At 42.3% G+C, this 21,440-nt stretch overlaps 1 protein-coding gene across 8 annotated transcripts in view; it reads right to left on the reverse strand.

Moving 5' to 3' along the window:
• PRR5 (proline rich 5) overlaps nucleotides 1–21,440 on the reverse strand; it is an 81,245-nt gene that overhangs the window by 26,708 nt on the left and 33,097 nt on the right. For 4 of the 8 annotated variants that reach the window (XM_053943993.1, XM_053943996.1, XM_053943994.1 and 1 more), the window contains 5 exons: nucleotides 20,622–20,735; nucleotides 12,315–12,395; nucleotides 6,690–6,738; nucleotides 5,975–6,032; nucleotides 788–879 (listed from right to left, as the gene is read on the reverse strand). In XM_053943993.1, coding sequence (XP_053799968.1) covers nucleotides 788–879; nucleotides 5,975–6,032; nucleotides 6,690–6,738; nucleotides 12,315–12,395; nucleotides 20,622–20,725 — 384 coding nt within the window. In that variant the 5' untranslated portion in view covers nucleotides 20,726–20,735. Of the gene's footprint in view, nucleotides 1–787; nucleotides 880–5,974; nucleotides 6,033–6,689; nucleotides 6,739–12,314; nucleotides 12,396–20,621; nucleotides 20,901–21,440 lie in introns of those variants that run through there. The other 4 variants (XM_053943998.1, XM_053943992.1, XM_053943997.1 and 1 more) reach the window with 3 other exon arrangements.

A 21,440-nucleotide genomic window follows, 5' to 3' on the forward strand; every position in this document is an offset into this window, starting at 1 on the left:
ATACAACAGAGTCTAAATTCAGACTTCATACCTGTAACTGTCTGAAGATGCAAATGGTAATATTGTTAACATTTGGGCAGTCATTTTAGGCATAAAGTCCACTTGAAAAAATGGGAGAAGGTTTCTGAAGTTTCCCCAGATATATTCAGGCACCCAGTTCCCACTAAAATCTGTAGGCATCTATGACCAACTGCAAAGATCACTTGCACCTGTCTGGTACAGATTTCTTTGAGACTTCAGTGATAAACAATACTCTCTGGCTATCACTACATTAGAAGATCAAATACCTATTCTGTATTTAAAATTACTGGAGTCAAAATCTGTGCTCCAGATCAAACTCCACTGACTTTTGCTGTCCACTTACCATAGCACAGAATTTGATCTCAGAAATACAATTCCTTTTCAAAAGCAGAGATATTTCAAAGACAAGATTCACATTGCAGAGAAGGAAATGCATATATTTAAATCAACACAACTCCATTTATTTCACTGTGCAGCACTTCAGTTTATAATTCATAACCTTTTTTGACTTTTAGTGTGATTGGCAGATGGACTAACCAGCCTCCCTGCACTCCACTTTTGTTTTCAGAGTTCCCCTTAATCTTTTCCACCTGAGCACTTCAAACCATTTGCATAAGTAACTTATTTGCATGACATGACTAAACAGAACAGCTGCACTAAGTTGGCCAAGGAGAGAGACTTAAAGATTGCATCAATCTGCTGATGAACCTGTAAAGTTGCTTTTTCTAGTTTTTCAACATTCTATGACAATAAGTAATTTTTTCACCTGCACAGGATAGAAAATAGCCTGCAGCATGGGCAGGACATCACTGAAGAAAAAATCCCAGGTTTCAGCTAAGGTATCCAGTAGCTTCTGCCCTGCAAAAACACAAAACAAACTAGTGAAGAGTTCTGGTTGTAAATTAGCTAGCTGCAAAAAGTAAAACATGCAGGAAACAATGTGAATCTGCTACTGTATGCTAAGATGAATCATGCAGCAGCTACTATTAGTAGTATGGAATTAGTTTTCCATAGTGGTGTATCAGATCCTTCCATATTTGTGTCTTTTCAGGTGACTCATCTAATGTTCTTAATAAACTCAAAGAGTCTGAGGTTACTCAGGAAAACCCTGTGAAGAATGAAGAGTAATGGCCCAGGTTACATCTTCCTGTTCCAGTTGTACTTGCTGGACAGGACTGTGGAGGAGAGGGGGAGGACACAGCAGGTTAAATTGGTTCCTGCAGAGGAACTTACCCAACTGTGCTCCCTCCTGCCTTTCGAGCGGCAGGGCAGGAGAGCAAACCACGCTCTGTGGAGATGCTCTGTAAAGCATCCTCTCAAACTGATCTCTAGCTTTTCCACTGTTCCCTTTTCCACTTACACAGAAAAACTCACCCAAGTCCATGGAAAAGAACAATAGTGTTAGGGCTGTAATGTTTACTCTAACTTTCAAGCAATGCAGTTAGAATTTGCTGTGGGGTGAGTTCCCCATGGTCCTCACAATAAGGCCACCTCCATGTGCATTCCTTCCCAAGCTGCAGCCACCTGGAATCCTCCCCAGCAGAATCTGGAGAAGCTCAGGCCAGGCTGTTCAACCAAGCTGGATACTGAGTTCCTCACAGAACATTTTACACAACACAGAGGCAAATGCAGGAGCCAAGATCCACAGAGGAAATCTGGTTCAATAGGTGGGCTCTGGCTTCAGATACCTGCTCTCCAAAATGGCCCATGTGACCTTGGACAAGCTCTTTACCATCGCTATGACCCCAACCCAACTGTGAGAGGAGAGCAATGCCCCTGCACCTCCACCAGCAAGTGTTGCAAAGGAAAACACATCAGAGATTCTGACTTACTCAGACAAGACAATATGACTTACCAGGAAGCTAATTCAGTAGCAATCAACCAATATTGCTATTGGTGTCAGAATGTGAAGCTATTATTAATTTTTGTATTAGAGCATTACTTTGAGCCTCAGCTAGGGAGTATTTTGCCCAGAAGTACACACTTATCACAAAGAAATTATTAATGAAAGCACTGACACTGCTAGCTGCATTCAGAGTTAGCCAACTGCCAATCTTTACTATTGGATACTTGATCCTCCTTGCCTTTTTAAGGAGATGATGAATAGCATCAGCTCTGGTGAATCTGCAACTCCTGAATTATTTCCACGTTGATGACTTTAAGTGCTTTCAGTGACAGATGTGGATCATCATGCTATACTGCAGCTGCTGGCTTGTGGAACACACCAGGGTCTTATTTTCAGCACCACCAGGCAGGAGTTCTCTCTGTCCTGCACACTCATGCACAAGACTGAAAAGGGTGTTCTCTGTTTCCATTTTTTAAAACATTTTTTAAAAATCTGTTTTTCATTATTTCTAATGAAATACAGCAGGGAGCAAACTCCAAAAATTTCTAGCAGCTGTAACAGTAGAAGTAGTAGTAATAATAACAATGATAGCAGCAGTAGTAATAGTAATAATAAACATGTGCTGGTTTTGGCTGGGATAAGTTTCTTCCCAGTAGCTGGTAGGGGCTGGAACAGTGCTGATAACCCAGGGATGTTTTAGTTATTGCTGAGCAGGGTCTTTTCTGAAAAGAGCCAAGGCCCCTCTCCCACCCCACCAGTGAGGGCCTGGGGGAATCAAGGAATTGGGAGAGGACATGGCTGGGATAGCTTTTCCCAACTGGCCACAGAGACATCTCCCAGACCACATGGTGCCATGGTCAGCATACAGAGCTGGGGGGAGACAGAGGAAGGTGGGATATTTGGAGTGACTGCGTTTGTCTTCTCCAGTCACCACGGTGAATCATGGAGCCAGACTTTCCTGGGATGGCTGAACACCCGCCTGCCCATGAAAAGTGGGGAATGAATGCTATTTTGCTTTGCTTGTGTGCATAACTTTTGCTTTATCTATTAACTTGTCATTATTTCAACACACCAGTTTTTTTACTTTTACCCTTCCAACTCTCCGCACCATTCCATGGGGAGAAGCGAGTGGGTGGCTCCACGGGGCGGAGCTGCTGGCTGAGGTTAAATCACAAAAACAACCTTGCATTTTAACATCCAGTATCAGTGTCTGAAATACCAAAGTGCTTCCAAGATATAAATTGGAACACGAAGGAGAAGCCCAACCACTACACCCTGAAGGCAGAGTTTTAGAGAGTTAAATTTAGTTTTGAGTTAAATTTAGTTCTAGTTCCCACAAGGTGAAGTTAAAAGCCCTTATAAATCTGGTCCTTTTCAAATCTTGCTGCTAGAATAGTATGAAGTTAATTACTCTGTTGAGGTAAACATGCCTTTACCATCATGCACTTATTCCATCTTGTGGGCAGCTTGTTTTGAGACGTAATGAATTTCTGCACAGCAACTCAGAAAGGCTGCAGAGTTGAATGACTTAGGTGGGAAAGCTTTTTACTGAGAGCTGTGGAAGAATTCCTGTGATTTGTTGATGATAATCATCTTTCACATGAAGGAATGTGACTTGTATGTGCTATCAATGATAGATCCTTTTCTTACTCTCAGGCAAAGATCTCTACACTTAGTGTAAGCATTTGCTGGATTCCAGGAAACTGGGTTACTCTAAATGCTCATTTTTATGAAGTACAATACAGTCAATTTTGTATGGCATAAAAATGCCTTTGGTACTTTTCACAGGGCTTCCAAAGGTTAATTGAAACTCATGAGAGAAAGATAAGAATAAATAATTAGATATTAGGAAGAAATTCTTCCCTTTGAGGGTGGTGAGGCCTTGTCCCAGAGAAGCTGTGGCTGCCCCATCCTTGGAAGTGTCCAAGGCTGGGCTGGACAGACCTTGGAGCAACCTGGTCTAGTGGAAAGTGTGCCTGCCCATGGCAGGTGGGTGGATCAGGATGATCTTTAAGGTCCCTTCCAACCCAAACTATGCTGTGATTCTGTGATTTCCAAAACATTCTGCAGGACGAAACCCCTCCAAAGTGTGGGGTTTTTTCTCTTATTAAAACTTCAAGCGGAGACAGAAACTCAAACCATGGGATGGGGACAACCTGAGATTTGAGGGCAGGACTGCTGCTTCTGCAGACCCAGGAAGCAAGCCCTGCTCAGAATGGGAGCTCCAAGACTTCCATGCTTCCAGCTCTGTCTTGGGTGTTTTGAGAGTCACAGAGACACTGACTACAGGATGGACTTTGGGGCAGGGCTGCATTTGCTGCCAATAAACACAAATGCCAGCCTTGGAAACTCACGTCCACCAGCAGCTCCCCAGGAAAACTGTGTGTCAGAAACAGCTCTGCATCTGAAACAGATGCCTGAATTACTGCTACCCTCCTGTGACTTGCCAGTTTTAAAGAGATAACATTTTTGATCATAGACTTGGAAAAAACATGACCAGTTTAATTCTCACCTTACCAGAATTTCTGACCATATCTTAAGGGGTAACCACAAAATGATACACTAAATCAAAAACCAAAATGAGTTTAAAGTTAGCAGCTTGCTGAAATTTGCTATTTCCTAATCATGGTCCTATATTTGAAAGCACTTTAGTGGTCTCACATTTTAGGTTTTCATCTAAGCTTTGATCTCAAACACCAGATCCAGTATTTTTGATTTTCAAGCTGGTAATACTAGGGGGAAAAAAAAGGATTTGATGTAGGTAGGTCTGTATCTCATTTGCTGATTTACTTATAAAATAACTTCCTTTGTGATTTACAAAGCAGCTATGAAGACCTTGCTATCCCTACAGCTCCCTTTGTGCTCTCCAAGCTGTTATTTTATATAACTGTGGAATATGGCATTCAGCTTAAGGACTTTTGGTACTTTTTTGTGGGCTTTGGGGTTTTTAATGTGATATTGGTTCTCTTTTTGTGATGTTCAGGGCTACTGTCTTTTCATCAGAAAAACTTGATTCTATAACACCACCTTAATCTGATCAACTGTACTGTCAGTAATGAAAGGTCAACATCCAGGATTTATAGATAGCTGAAAAACAGCTATCTCCAAGCTCCTGCTTAAGCATTATATTTAGACTAAGTGACATTATAAAAGGAAAGGTGCATTTCTTTGAAACTGCCTTCTCTACCCAAAGATCTTTTGAATGTTTACATGGGCAATAATTCTTGAAGCTGTTATGAAACCATTTCACCATCTGAAGTACAGAATCACAGATTTAGATTGGAAAAGACCTCCAAGATCATCAAATCCAGCCATGAACCCAGCACTGCCAAGGCCACCTCTAAGCCATGTCCCCAGGTGCCACACCTACATGATTTTTAAATACCTCCAGGGTTAGTGACTCCACCACTGCGCTGGGCAGCCATTCCAATGCCTGAACAACTCCTCTGAGGAAGAAATTTTTTTCTAACATGCAATCTAGACTTCACCTGGCACAACTTGCATGCCAAATCTAGGACAAGACAGCATATTTAACAACACATCTAAACGCCACATAATAGCGTAAGACAAATTACTGGTGAATATAAAGCAACACACTGGGTGGAAGTTTATCCTTGATATTACTTCCAGAGGTGGCACCTCCAGAAGGTGTAGACAGCTGAATGAAGCCTTGCCTTTAAAACAAGAGAGACAGTGCCTGGCCTCATTTATGTCAGCATGACTCCAGAATAACTCTTAAAACAAGGCTACAGCCTTATTTTGGACTTAGATACTCAAACTAACTGGGATCTTTGTGCTTAGTTTTTTGTTTATTACATATCTCAGTCTATTTTCACTTTTCCTGAGCAGGATGTAACTGAAGGAGAAGGAAGTGTCCTTGCTGGAGGCAATCCTTCCCTGACTCCCTCAATGCTGCTCTAGGCAATCATCACCTCCCCTTTATGAAGGTTAATGAGAGCACCAAGGCAGGACCCAACAAGAGATTGTAGGGATAGATTGAGACATAATCCATAGTCCCAGGAAGATAGTGGAAAGCATTCCAGTGCCCCCAGAGTGCATTTGCTAACACACCTGTGACATACATAGCCATGCTAAAATCCAAGTTACCTTCATAAAACCGGATCTTGTCCCTTAGGATCACCATGCCTTTTGTGAGCAGCTGATTCTGAAAATAAAATATAGACTACATTTACTCAGTTCTGTACTTCCCTACAGCCATGATATTTCACATTTTGTTCATTCTTAACTTTAGACAGTGAAGGGGGTCTTTTATTTTAAAAATTAATCATCAAAGAACTCTTGCTGTGTCCATCTTATTTAACTCACTGGGGGCACTTGTGAAATGATGCTATGATCATCTACTGTTTTTAGGACAAAGGATGTATTTTGTGCAGTACAAAGTGCTTCTTGAACTTCAAATGACTGACCTACAAAACATGTACTTAGAGAAGCAGAAAGAATATTGCTTCAACAGACAGTGATGCTTACTTCCAAAAGTTTTTCCTAGTAACTCTACTGCAATGAACTTCACTAGTTTACTCAAGGACTTCAATTTTAAGCTAAAAACCAATGTCTGAAACCTCAAGACAGCCAGCAGTGACCTACAGAAACACTGTGACAGGTTGGGCTTTCCCTATCTAACTATATGTATGTATATAAAATCCCAATCTCATTAATCCTTTCATTTCAAAACCACAGAGAAGTCAGTGGACATCTCTAAATAGTTTCAAGGGTCTCCAGGTCATCATTTAGGGCGGGCAAAATTATTTTTCTCAGTAGCATAAAACAGAATTGGATTTAAATAAAGAAAACACAGGCCTACCTGCAGATACTCAGTGAAAAATGATCCCAGTTCTGTTTTCAGTAATTGCCTGTATTAAAAAGAACAAGAAAGGAATCTGTGTAATCAGCAAATCACATGAGCTGTGCACTGCATGAATGAGAAGTCACTACTAGCAAACTACTTTAGCATGAGCACAGAGACTGTCATTAATGACTAACTACAAGGAGAGCAAACAGGGTCAACAATACCAAGACTCAAACCAGCATTTTTGCGTGTTGAAAAATATTTGCTGTCATTTTAGATGCCTCAATTGCACATTTGAAAGGAAAACAAGATTCCATGAAAAGAGGATGCTTTCCATCCTACATCCACTCAGGAGACTAGACAACTGAAGTTTCATATGGTTTCAATGAAAAGGCAGGGAAGAATTTAACAGTTTAGCTCTGCCTTTCATGATCCCTCTACACTAAAACCTAAAAAGCAACCTCAGAGAGCAACTCTCATGAAAACTGCCATGCAAAACAAAACTCCCACGAACTCTCAAATTCAGAAACTGAGTTCAACTCGGTCCATAAGCCTATTTGTATCCAGGTAAAATTCGCCACATGGCTAAAAAGGTGCGTTATTTAAATCTCACACACTGGATGCTAGGTAACTCTTCGCTTCACTCAGGTCACTATTTAGATGCATAAACGACAGCTTGGACCTCACAGAAAAGCAGCCCCAGCTGGGTTTTCTGAACACATCTAAATCTCTTGAAAACCTGTCTGTGTGACCATGTCAGGTTCCATGAAGAAGTGATGTCAAATGTGACTTAAAATCTAAACACTCACTTCAATTAGGGTAATTACGTTAATTATATGTTCAATAGCATGTCATCTATCCCTTTGTGTTATATCTTTAACTGACAACTGATAAATCAAATTATTTAACTACCAAACAATGAGACACCAAACCAAATCCAGCAAATCCCTATATTCCGTGAAAGTCTACAGGACTTGATTCTGATGTTTTTCCAACACATGCTTCAGCACAGCCTCTTGAGATCTCCTCCAAGTTCAGGGAAGAGAGGAGTATGTCTGTCTTGAGGAGGCTGAAATATGGTATCTTGTTTTATTTATCCTTAAGCACATGTCACAATGACCTCACAGCTCTGGAAAGTCTAGGCAGAAATTAAACAAAAAATAAAGAGAAGGAAGGACATTTTCAGATGCTCCTAAGCATCTATGTCCTTTTCAGCTAGAAACTTGATTAATTTGGACAAACTATTTATGGAGAAAAGTTCTGAAAGCCGGCTGAGGCATTATCCACAGGTCTCCTGCTGTCACGAAGAGCTGTCAGATCAGCAGCCCCCTCGGCACGTGGCTGCAATATGTGGGAGAGGACAGCTCTGGCAGTGCCCTGAGACTCTGCCCTCAACAGTAATACCAACAAGCCCTTGGCAGGGGTTAAACCCCACCTGACTCAAAGGCTGCTCAAGTTCCAGTGCCTTAAGAGAAGTCAAGGAGAACAAAGTTGTGACAGGCAAATTGTAGTGTGTTCACTCCAAGTGGAGATTTAGTTCCAGTGAGGTGCCTTTTTTCTGGATCACAAGTGATGACACCAAAGGTTCATCGTACTTTGAACATGGATAGACAGACCATTTTTAGGTTGAACTAACAAGAAAGTTGCAGATTTAATTTTTCTATGAAAGCGACAATTTATTCTCATGTATCTCTTTGTGCCACTGTTTCAAGAAAATACTGGTACTTTATGCTGACAGATCTTGCTTAATTTTCTACCCTCTCCTCATGCTAGCAGCTCCAGATGGATTCCTCACGGTCTTGAAGAGGTGATGTGCAACTACCTTCTCTTTTAGTATTTTAGGTTCTACTGATAAATTCTGGTATTTAGGTCAGGAAATAAAAATGTATGTTCTACTTATCCAATAGCCAGCTCTCTGAGAAAACAAGATCCCACCACACTTCCATTTTTTCAACTGAAATCAAACAACCAGCTTGTTGGTGGTTTATATGCACTGGACTGCACCACACCAGGCTTACATTAACATCTCTGTTTACAGGGCAGAAGAACTGACAGCACAATTCATGCATCTTGCTTTCTGAATCCCTAATAATACAGATACTTCAAGCTACTTAATTATTTTCTAGTGAAATTTCTAGTGAGGCCCTCAGGCCAGATCAGAACACTGGTGTTTGATATTCTTTATATATATTAATTTAAAAGAGACCCACAGCAAAACTGGATCCAAGACATTGCTTGCAATTTCTTTTTCATCCTTGCTTAATTTCCTTTAACAAAAACCAGTTAGGCTGTCAGATCCTAGATAATTTCAATTACTGACCAACCTTATCTAGACATGTGGACAACATGGTGGAATCCGGGTAAAAATCTGACTAAACCTAAAAGAGATCCCTGACCAGAGAGCAGATCTTATTTCAAGTACATCTTATTTTTAAAGCAGGCATTTTGCACTCATAAAGCTTCTCTATCACTGATATCAGGTCTTCATTGCCTGTTTAACGACTTAATAAATTAAGATGAAAACATAAATTCCCTTAAAATGTGCTAAAATAGCTCCTGAGTTTTTCTTTTCCCTCATGCTGCTTCATTGGTTCGTTTTAAAATTAACTCTTGCAACATTTCTCAGAATGGAAAGTGTAACACTGCATAACAGATGTTAAATAAAGTTAAATGAAGCAAACAAGTGATTTTACTGGGTTTGAACTCTGGCTGCAAAAGAGGAAATGCCACTAAAAATGTGCTTTGTTTGCATCACATCAGTATCCTGAAACTCAGAAAAGAGGCAGCTATAAATATGCATTAGCTTTAATACAGGACATCCAGCCTCCACTGTGTTTCCCTTTGCTTCTTTTTCTTCTTTATTTTAAAAGTGGTCAAAATAAACACTTTGAAATGACATAAGGTACATGAAATGAAGAAGGAGAAAACACTATTTGATTACTAATATTGCAGACACGGACCACGAGAAAACTAAACAGTCCATATGCATTTTTATTACTAGACTTTTGACTCAATCTCCTAATAAATCACCCAGTAAGGGCCCAGAAGAAGGAATGCACAGGTCACATATTGGTGACACTCCCAGTTCCTGGGACTTTAGTGTGCTTCATCAGCTTTAGCAGAGGAATTCAGGAGTTCCAGCAGTGTGAGAGAGACTCAACTCCCACACTGGTTTTATTGCAATAGGGATTCTGAGGGCTGTGTGTGTGATTCTGTATTTAAGGCCACTTTCTAATGCCACAGGAATGCAAGAATGGTGTCAAAAGGCATTGGTGTAAACAAGTGGCAGCTCTTATGAGCCAAACTTAAAAGTAAATGGTACTATACAGATTTGTACCCACTGATGTTTCCTTAAATAATCAGGGTTCAAAACCTCGAGATGTGTGTTCAGAAGAAAATTTACGTATTTTTTTGCATGCACGTGACACACGATAGTTGAATATACCTGACATTCCTGAGTAAAAACAATGGTGTGCAAATATTGTTCAAATATTTACACTTGATCTGTGAGTCAAGTTGGATATTCAGGGGTTTATTATGAAAAATATTCCAGAATCTGCTCCAATTAAAGTGGTAAAGTAAAATAACTTCTTTTAATGTCCTGTAACTATTCAAAAAATGAACTAACTAATTTTAACCATTTACCTGAATGCTTCCACACTTGAATTCTGCCCAGTGGAAATAATGGACTTGCATCTCATTTTGTACTCGTGGGAAAATGCATCTAAAACAATCATATGGCAAGTATACACTTGTTCCCCTTCTGAGTCATGTTTATATATCAGGTATTTTTATACTCAAGAATTACATTACCTCAATAAAAGTTATTTTGAAGTAAATAACAAAAGCAGTGAGACAGGTATTTTTGGCATGTGGCAAATCAGCAGTTTCATCATCAGCTCAGGTATAAGGCACCAAGCATTCTCCCTGAAGGGAGCTATCAGCTGAGATACCAACAAAGCAGCATTACCCCTACCCAAACAAAAAGAAATGGGCTTATCAAGTGGCTGCAAAGCCCTCCATAAAATGGAAAAAAAATTAAAATCAGTGTATTCTAGTCAGCTTGCATGCTCAGCCACATGAGATGCTGCAATGAATTCACCTCAACTACGTTACCAAGCATCATCATGGTGCAAGGTTTATAGCCAAGTAAATCAAAGCAAAATTTGGGCACATTTCTATCTAATTGTTGCTTCATACCAGATTATATTTGTCTGATACATCTGCAGCAAATTTCTTCTCTTCTGTCCCTCATGAGCAGATGAATATATTAAGGGAAATGCATTGGGCCAAGAAATCTCAGTCCAGAAGTACCTTTTTTGTCATTCAGATGAAGCTGAATAATCCTAAAGGCACTTATAATAATAACACTGATTAACCATTATTCCAGTAAGTAACTCAACATGATTGATGGATCATGCTAACTGACAGACATCCTAGAAAAGCTATTCTTTGTATGCCATTTTCTCACCTGCAATGTAAGAAATAACTGAAGAGTAAGTTTATTTTAACTTCAAGAAGAGCAAACACAGGCTCAATATCACCTGCCTGGACTTTTCTGAATATATTTTCACAATTAAAGGAACCAGACTGGGTCAACTATCCCAGACTGGGAATCAGACAGGGACAGATAAACCCAGAATATCTACGTATTCTGGGGAATATACTGGAGAGTCTGACTCCAGTGCCCAGACAGAGTAGCAATAAGCAGTAAGGGAAAGAGAATAACCAAAGATCATATCTGAAGACAGCTAGGGAATGTAATAAGGTGTCTGTCTTTTTTAAGTGCAGATTCTTTTCCACCATTTATTTTATAAAGCATTGGACAAATTTCTATAAGGAAATCTGCTACCTTGCCCTTGCCAGTGAGAGGGTTTGGTAAGTAATAATAAGTGCTGAAAAAGTAGTAAAATGTGAAGTGTAGTAAATCTAAATATCAGCTAAATATCTTGCTAAGTTTTCTTTTCAACTGTTAACTTAAATAACTCAAATGGTGGGATTTTCACTTTTTTTTAAAGGGAAGAAAGTTCCCATCATACATCTCACTGGCCTAAAGTTAGTCTGTTGCAGACAGCATCATCAGAATATGGGAAAGGAGTTGGAAACATATACAGTGTTACCCAGGCCATGGTGTTTAACAGGACAGCTTTGTCACTTCACATAGGTTCATGCTGTGTGGAAGGAGCAGTAGATCTAAGGGACCACCAGGCAGGACATCTTTCCTTGCCATGTCTCACTGAGTGCTTGCAGGCTTTACCTCCTCCATGGATGCAAGGGAAGCACTTGAGAGTGGCACCTCTGGAAATGGCATTATCACTGCTGTGCAATAGGGCTGCATCACTACAGAGGTCCAGGTTTTCCCTTCCTTAGTTTTAAACCAGCACATCAAGAGGGAGGGACTCTGAAATAAGCCCTACTGCTCAGGGCTGAATTCCTCCTGCAGAAGGAGGGATCAGCTGTCTCCCACAGTGAGGTGTTGACACGCAGCAGCAGCAGAGATTACTGAGGCTAAACGGACTGTGCTGGTCACAAGTGCCACTGGGAGAAAAACCGTAATGCTCCGCAGAAGCTGTGAAGTGTGAGGGCTGGCAAACAGAACTGAGCACCTGGCTGAGAACACCCTGCGGCCGAGTCTCTTACCTGACTCCTTCATTGAGGTTGTAAAGCTCATGGTCTGGGAGACCCTTACGCTGGAATACTGCTATCACTCCATTGTGGATACTGAAAGAGGACATGAAGAGTCATTAGTGCCCAGCAAGATTCGAGAAGGGTATCACCTCCACAATTATCCTAGCATTTCTGTCTAGACACTTCAGGACCTTTTAAAAGTCATAGATGACTTCTGGTGCTCCACCCATCCCAGATGCCTAAAAGGAAATTACTGCCTAGGAAATAGATAACATCTTTGAAAATCAGTTCCTTTTGATTTTCCAGCTCAGTGACTTCAACAGCTGCACATCTGAAATCAGTAATTTCAAAAACTTAGGCCAGTATTTTTAAGTAGTTCAAGTATGCCAACTATAGCTTTTAATACACTCACATATTAAGTATATTTGAAGCATTTGAAAGTATAGTTTTTATCTCTATGGCTCAGTACAGAGACAATTAACAGCTTCCATTGCACTGGAGTCTGTGCAAGGCAGCAGCAATCATCTTTAGATCTCTGGAAAGCAGGACAAGGACCAGGTCTGCCCATCCTGTACGTATGAGGGTGTGGGGTTGCTGTGCCTTGTGAAGAAGAGCTAAAGGTGGTCGGTATCTGGTATAAGGTCTCCAGGGGATTCCTGATGGTGGAGGAAGAGCTTATCATAGAATCACAGGATGTCCTGGGTTGGAAAGGACATAAAGATCATCCTGTCCCACCCCCTGCCATAGGCAGGAACACCTTCCATTAGAGCAGGTTGCTCCAAGTCCCATCCAACCTGGCTCTGAATGCTTCCAGGGATGGGGCAGCCACAACTTCTCTGGGGACCCCATGCCAGGGCCTCACCATCCTCACAGGGAGGAATTCCTTCCTAATATCCAATCTAAACCTACTCTCTGTCAGTTTGAAGACATTCCCCCTTTTCCTAACACCACATGTCCTTCTAAAATGTCTCTCTCCTTCTTTCTTATAGGCTCCCTTAAGGTGCTGAAGACTTGGTCAGCTGTGGCCTGACTCAGGGCCAGATCCAGCTGCACAGGGCTGCTCCCACTGCAAGGGATGTCATTGCAGGAACTATGCCAGGCAGCAGCAGAGATTGCCTTGGGAATGCCAGTGTCCACGTTAAACTTTCCCAGGCCCGTGATAAGACAGCTCCTTTCAATGCTGGCTGGGAACAGAGGACTGGTTGGAAGGCGAACTCCACACTGTTCACTGAGAGATTCAAAATGCAGGCACACAATAGCAAAGAGATGCACTATCAGAAAAGCTCAGCCACCTTCATCTAAGGAAAAAGGAAACTAAAAGTGGCAGATGAAGGGTCTGACTTGCTGTAGAGAAATACAGATGCAGACAGAAATAAGAACCATTATCCTCTTCTCTCTTTTGTTCCTTTGAAGATGCTTCCGAGGCCTTACACACGACTGCTGCCACAGCAGTCCCTCTTCACCCCCTCCACCCACAAGCACAGACATACATTCACAATCTAACCCAGACTATTTTGGCTGGCTCATACAGACACACTCCATTTATGATTACCTGAAAATCAGCAGATAAATGCCTTTGGTATAGAGTGAAGTGACTTGAGAATTTTAATATTATGAGTAATATGGGAAATAAGATCAATGTAGTGAATAAAACAAGCAGTCTTTACATGTTCTTCTGATTCAGAAAGGAACTTTGCAATGATCCCTGCCAGACTTCTGCAGAGAAGAATGACTAAATATCTCTCCTAAAAGGCAATGTGCTCTCTCTCTTTCCCTCTGGCACCTCTTTCTAAATGAGGGAGGAGGTCTGCTCTCTCCAGCTTAACAGGTTCATTATTATTCCTCAAAGAAATAAGAGAGAGAAAGCTTTTTTAACCAGAATTAAAGGGGACAGGTTGTGAGCATTTAACTTGTTGTCTGTATAATAGAACAGCATCTACATAAAACATCCTAGCAGTGAACTTTTAATCTGCCTGGGATCTCCCTTGTAGTGAGGGATAATATCCTTGTCTGGAAAACAAATCTTAGCCTCATTAAGCTGACCACCTGCCTTTCCTTCCCATCACAGGCAGCAGTGCTTGTATAGAGGGTGCAGGATATAGCCCCTGCCTGCAGGTTACATGGGATGCTGTTGATGGCCTCAGTTGGTGTAAGGATAATGAAAAGTTTGCTTAAATATTCTTCGTTACCTTAAGCTAATGAAAAAAACAAACCCAGACCTTCATTAAATCAATGGGTATCTATAACAATGGGTATCTATAACAAGTGCTTAAAAAGAATTGGTCAGAATGGTTCAACATTTGGTGTAAAGAAAATCTGAGCTGTTGCTTACACACAGAAGTCCTGAAAGATGCTTGAGGTGGGTGGATCACTTTACCTGTGCCTGCAACCAGGCTTAAGTCAGTGATGTACATAATTAAACTTATATTGCAATAGTCAACCTGGACTGAAAATGCCTTGTAAACTCCCTTCTGTAACTCTTCTATAACATGAGAGTTAATAATGGGTGCCCTCATGCACTAATATTACTGTGAACACCTCCTCTGTATTTGCTTTGTGTGTAAGTGTGTGCACAGGAACATGGTACTGCAGGAAACAAAAAAGAGTCCGATAGAGCCCAAAAAACTCCACAGAGCAGGCTCGCTGGAGAAGGGGAAATCAGGCTGTGAGAACTGAAGAGACCAGGTTTTTTGGGGGTTGCTTTTAGACAATGACAACAAAATGTCAGCTGGCTCCAGCAATGAGCCATCTATCTATCTATCTATCTATCTATCTATCTATCTATCTATCCCATTAGTAGCCATTGTACTTATCCATCACACAGTAGCTACAGATTGCCAAAGAAAATTACCAGCAACCAAGGCAGCACTCACAGCCACAAAAATCAACTCAGCAGCCTAAGAAACTTCATCTCTTTCAAAAGACAACTCATTCCTCATTTGACTGAACCTCCAGAGGATGAGATGGCTCCAGCTGACCAAAACGTGGTGAATGGCAGCTCCAGCACACACGGCACAGACTTTCCCCACCATTAGCTTCACCCTGAAGGGAACTGGAAGGTGTAAATCCCTGGAGCACAGAGCTGGATGCTTGCTGATGGCATCCCCAACCAGCCCAACAGGGGCAGGGTCAAGGTGGGCATGGTGGGGTGGATTATTCTGATTTTTGCATAGTATCAATCTGTTATAGGCTACTGCCTACAGAGCTCATTACCACCAAAACATACATTTCTCCTGAGCTGCTATTTGTCCATCCAGACACCACTGGGGTGGGAGGCTGGCTCCCTCCCCTACCACCCATAACTGTTCTTTTACTGACATCTGGAAGCCAAGAAGGAAAAACTTCTGTGATTAAAACAGTTTCTCTGTCAGAATCACTTTGGCCACAGAGATGAGGAACAACTCCAAAGCTGTACTTGCAAGTCTTTTAAGTCCTGATCTTCTGTGTGTTTCAACCATGGCCATGGCCCTCCCAGCTTGGCATTTCCTGGCAGCAGGACTGGCCAGTGTCAATATCCCATAAGCATCACACAGATAATTTCAGTTCTCTAAAGCAGCCACTGCCTTTGTGTGCAAACAGCATAGGTGAAAACATTGCTGTGATTTTTATGTAGCGTTTGCAAATTCTGCCCGTCCCAGAGCTCCAGGTGAGGTCCAGAATAAAAAACAATGCTGTGTGAATAGTCACACTCTCTGACTACCAGGCAGTTAAAGACAGTATTTTCACTTTCAAAAGGGACTAAATTAGTTAGGGCAAATTTCTTCTGCACAGTTACATGAACAGCTAATTAACAATAATTAACCTGATATACTTGCATCAAAACCTTCTTGAAGACACCCTTGCTCCAGAGTAAAACATGATTTTTCTGAATTAGCTTAATCCAATTGGGAAGAGCCCATTTTCAGCACAGCTTCAGTCCAGCTGAGATTCCACCAGCTTTCCATGAGGCCTTGACCCTTCCAACATAAGCCTGCAGATACTAGTTTACTTCTGTTCCTGGAACTTCTACCCAAAGTAAGGCAACCTGCAAAGAGGCATAGCCTGCAATTAAGCACTTAGTCATACAAGTGAAAATAAGCTGCTCTGGAAAGCTCCCCCTTCAAAGAGTTTGGAGGCATTGGTTCACTAACATCACCAACTATAAACACTGGTCTTACACATCAAGAAATTGAGAGAGACAGGTGAGAGGACTTCCCAGAGGTGTTACTAAGAGTCAATATCTCTACAGACTATAGGACGAAGACGACTGGTTTCCTGCATTCAAGGAAGTTATTCTGGAGGGCTACAGGGAGCAGCAATTCCCTACTCCTACCATCTCCTTCTGTTAATGTAGCTGTGGCTGGAAAGTCCTCCATGGAGAGCAGTGGTGGTTGGGCTAGTGGGAAGTCTCCTTCACTAGCCCTTTTCTGCCTCTGAGCCTACAGTGAAATTCTGTCTGCCCCCCAAGCATACAGAGTGCCGAACACTCCACAGAGGGCTTCAAATAAAGGGTCAGGAAAAAAAAAGGTGATCCTCAGATAGGCAGAAATATTTAAAAATTCTTCTAAATAAAAACTTAATAATGGAAGAAAGAGAAAAATATGCTGATCTGGAATATTTTCTCCACTAGGAAAGTCTTCCTGTGATCTGAAAAAACATGAATCTTAAATTAGGAGACGAAATATGGTTTTAATGGCTGTAAAAGTTATTTTATAGCAAGTTGTGCTTCCTACAACCCTCTAAAAAATTAGCCCAGACCATAAAATCCTTTCAGATACGGTATGTCTCCTTGGATTTACTGCTGATCTCACTAATGTCACAAGCAACTTACCTGTTTTCTTCACCTTTTCTTTGCTATCTCCTACACCTTCATGTCTCTGTGAATTTTCCATATTTTCTTACATCAAAGAGGGTCTAAGAGCCTTTGACTAGAGGCTTTCCCAGAGCACAACTCAGTATCAGCTCCTGATTAGGCAGTCTGTGCTAGCTCAGTCAAAATGAAAACCCTGCCATGGATTTTATTTGGCCTGAGTGAGCCCCCTGGTGTGTGAGCTCAAGATTAAAACCCCTGGGTTCTTCAGTCCAATTGGTTTAGTCAGCATTCAGCCCTCATTTTTTGCCTGAAGCAGAAATGGGGGCTTGGGGGGAGAACAAGAACTGAATACAGTGCTAGTGAAAAAATCTAAACTATTTTAATCCAATGGAAATTCTGTGAGCTGTAATGAAGTATATTGTTCTGCTGTGTTGCATTGGTTGCTAGTTAACTGCACTGTCAGTGTTTTGCTGCACAGATCTGGGGTCCATGGGAAAGCAAGCTCTGAAAAAGCCATGATATAACATCTCATTTGCCTAATACCAGGCAGCAGCTTGGCACCAAATTCCCTTTGATGTCACAGTGTTGAGAAGTTTCACTGCATTTTAGTTTAGACGTGAAGGGAAGTCCCCAGGGAGGAAGTTACTTCCTTGCTACCACAGTGCTACATTCCCCCAGCAGGCTGAATTTGGCTCCTTCAGGTTGCCCTCCCCTGGTGTCTAAACACAGAAAGAATTCTCAGGTATGAGAATTCAGCCTGAGCTGAGACTGGTGTGAAGGGGGCAGAGGTGGCGGAGGGGACATCACCGGACCACGGTGCCCACACACAGAACAAGTGAAGAAGGGCAGCCATGCATCACCCCCTCCTCCGAAATGCCCACAGTGACAGAGCTGCTGTCCTGCAAAAGACCCCACTAGCAGCACTTCAGCTTTTCAGTCCCTGGCATGGCCAGGGGCAGCATCCTTGCTCTGCCTCAAAGATCTGCCTTTCAGCATGGGATCGTCCTATTTGTGCGCGGCCGAACCTGCTGCGTGTTGCGCTTCAACTCTCCCCACTTCAGTTCTCACAAACTTCATTCAAAGCTTCTTTGAAAAGCAGATACACACATGCCACACCCAGGCACAGCTGCTAACATTAGGCAAGAAAACAGCAGACATTTAAATATAGAACAGCCAGCCTTGGTGAGAGGGGAGAACTCTGCTGGTGCATCTTGACTTCCTTGATCAGCAAGCTCTTATGCTTACACAGAATGAAACAACACAAACAATCATTTAATTTGGAAGGAAAAATATTCCTGTAAACCAAAGTATGCAAACTGTCCTATGTTGGGTTGTTTCAATTTTGCAGCAGAAAAATAAAAGAAATTCCATGGCCCAAAATTTTAAAAAGCCAGACCAGATTTCTGGTGAGTCAAACTTTAGATGTCCAGGAACATTAGTGTCCCCAGGAGAGAGGAACGCAGACTCCCTCAGGACTAGACCCTGCTATATATGTCAGGATGGGCATGCACTGGTTTATAGGCAGAAGGTACAATAGGTAATTTCTTAATCTATCTAATTCAGTATCATTTAAGACCTGATCTTCCTCAGGATAAAGACCCAGTTTTACAGCCTGTAGAATATCTGACTTTCTTAAAAGCAGCAGATGATACAAGTCTTTCTGAGCCTGAAAGAAGAACTCCCCTCACTCTTTCACTCTGAAGAAAGCCTTGCCCTGTATAATAAGAAATCAAAGATCTTCTCTTTGCCCATGCAGTGTATCCAAGTCAGATCTGCAGTACCTGCCACAGCTCTGGGCAGCTGTGAACACAGGCACACGATGCCCACTTGACCTGCACCCGCAGGACAACCCCACTAGTGCTCCCAGGCATTTCAGGGGAGCATGCCATCAACAGGACAGCCTGGCAACCCCCACACTGGGAAAAGCCAGCCCAGGGGTGGAAAGCATGGTTAGGTCTGAGTTCATGCAAAGAAGTGACAGGATGACTCACGGACACCTAGTCAAGGAACAGGCAATGGGACAGTTGTGTAACTGGTTGGATGAAACGTGCAGATGTCCAGCTCATTGAGCTCCGAGCACTTTTGGCCAGAGCTGTACCTGTCCTGTTGAAATGAAAAGTTACAAACTCCTGCTTGCTAACAAACTCATCTCAACTAGGAAAATCCTCTAGTTTGAATATCAGCAGCCCCAAGCCTGGAACTCTCTGCCTCCCAGCAAGCCAGGTGCCTGACCTGCTCTCCATTCACATCGGCCTCCATAGCTCCCTCCCCACATGCAAAACCTGGAAAAACTAACTTGTGCCAACAAAAGCTGTCAGCACACCATCACAGAAAGGCTCTGGGGACTCATTCCACCACCTTGATCCCCTCCCAGGAGTCTTACTCCTCACTGCTTCCCTTAGGGCTACTGGCCAAATAAAGTCCCAGCTGGCACAACTCAAGATGGCCCAATCTATCCTTGAACTACCACCACCATCCATCCACACATCAGGTACAACTCAGGGTCATACAAACAAGCATGATATTTGAGAAGAAACTCAGTCTCTTCTGTGATCAGCACAGTTTCAGAGTTTAGCACATTGTTGGCATTCAACAACTAATTCTTAATACAGACATGAAACCACAAATCAAGTAGTGAGAAGGACAGAAGATATGACATTTTATATATTTTATTTTTCTCAGAATTTTAGCAAAGGTGTGTGTAGTTCACTGGTTTTCTTCCTACAGTTGTACCACCATACAATTATAAAATACTACAGATCACACTTTCCAAGCTGTGATCCAGGAGGTGACATTTCATTTTCAAAAATTACCTAAGAATTTAATTCCTAATGATTTAGAAACTTAGATTCATCTTTTAAGATTGTCACCAAAATGGACAGTAAGATGCTTTCTGAATAGCTGAGCTAATTGATACATTCACAACATAATGTTTGCATAGGTTTTCTTGTAAAACAGCCATAGAATTAAAATGTATAAATACAATGAAGTAAACAATCAGGACTTACTTTCCCTGTCCAAAGTGCAGGTGCTTTCATGTGTACATACACACATGGCACACATCTATTTGTACTAACATGAGTAAACTTAGTAGACTTTGTCATAACTATATCAACTACCAGCAACATAGATATGCAGATAAAATTATGCATTTTAATAGCTGTGCACATGTAATTTAAAAAGAAATAATCTAAGCCAAATAAACTTTGAATGAGAATATCTAGATAGACACAAAGATATATTTGTAGCTAGACCCTATGAAACAAGTTGTTGTCTGTCACAAAGGCTGAAGGGAAGGCAGGGACGCCTCTTTGTTATGAGCCTTCAGAGAAAGATTAAGAGCATGGGGAAAAAAGGCACTCCTGTGTTTATGAGTGGGAGCTCCAGCGCGTGTACCAAGGCAGCCTGTGAGCCTGCCGAGGTGGGAGCCAGCCCAGCCTGCAGCCCACGGAGCAGCCACTTGCACGTCAATCCCACTGCAGGAGCACGGGCAGACTGCCAGGAGCCAGCAGAGCGTGTGACCTTACCTGTTCCAGGTAGCGTTGGAGCAGGCCCGGTGCTGCTGGGTCCCCCGCTCATCCAAGGCTGCCTGCTCTCTCTTGCCCAGATCACTGAGGCTGGGCGAACTCATGAACTTCAACCTGCGAAGAGTCCTCATGGTCAAATGTGTGTTTGCGTGTGGCAGCTACAGATACACCATCCTGTTTACACACATACACACGCAGCTGGAGCAGCGGCAGCAGCAGCAGTGCGAGCAGTTCCCTCCGTCTGCTGTTCAAAAAAGAAACTTAAAAAAAAAAGAAGAGAGAACCAGTCTCTACGGAGCACACCTCTGCCAGCAAGAAAACAAACCTTTAATCAGATCAACTCTGACGTCATCAACTGTGGTTAATAATTTCTCCAGTCCTTTCAAAAAATAAGTCAAACTTCTGGCTGCTGCTACAGCACATTGAAGGGGTCCCTTGTAACCACAGCTGCCCCAAGTGCGAAGGCTTCCCTTCCCCGTGGCCCCAGGCACCATGTCCCAGGAATCTCGCTCAGCACTGCGGTGCTCCACCTGTCATAGGAACTGCTTGGCTCCTTCAGCAGCCTGGGGGGCGGGGGGGTGTGTCTTGCAGCATTTCCCAACCTCTCCCCCCTCTTCCTGCACTGGAAACAAAACTGGAGGGCAACAGACAGGGAAAAAAAAAAAAAAAACAGAACACCAAACCTAAGTAACCAGCACTGACGCACTGAGACTTTATTGTGAAGTTTCATAACGCCTGTGCCCTGCCACGTTACGACACTGAATACTCGTGCTCTCACTCATACATCCACACCCTCAGAGGCTGCTCTGGCTCAAAGCC

This window comes from Vidua chalybeata, chromosome 5, assembly GCF_026979565.1.
Source record: "Vidua chalybeata isolate OUT-0048 chromosome 5, bVidCha1 merged haplotype, whole genome shotgun sequence".
Lineage (NCBI taxonomy): Eukaryota > Metazoa > Chordata > Aves > Passeriformes > Viduidae > Vidua > Vidua chalybeata.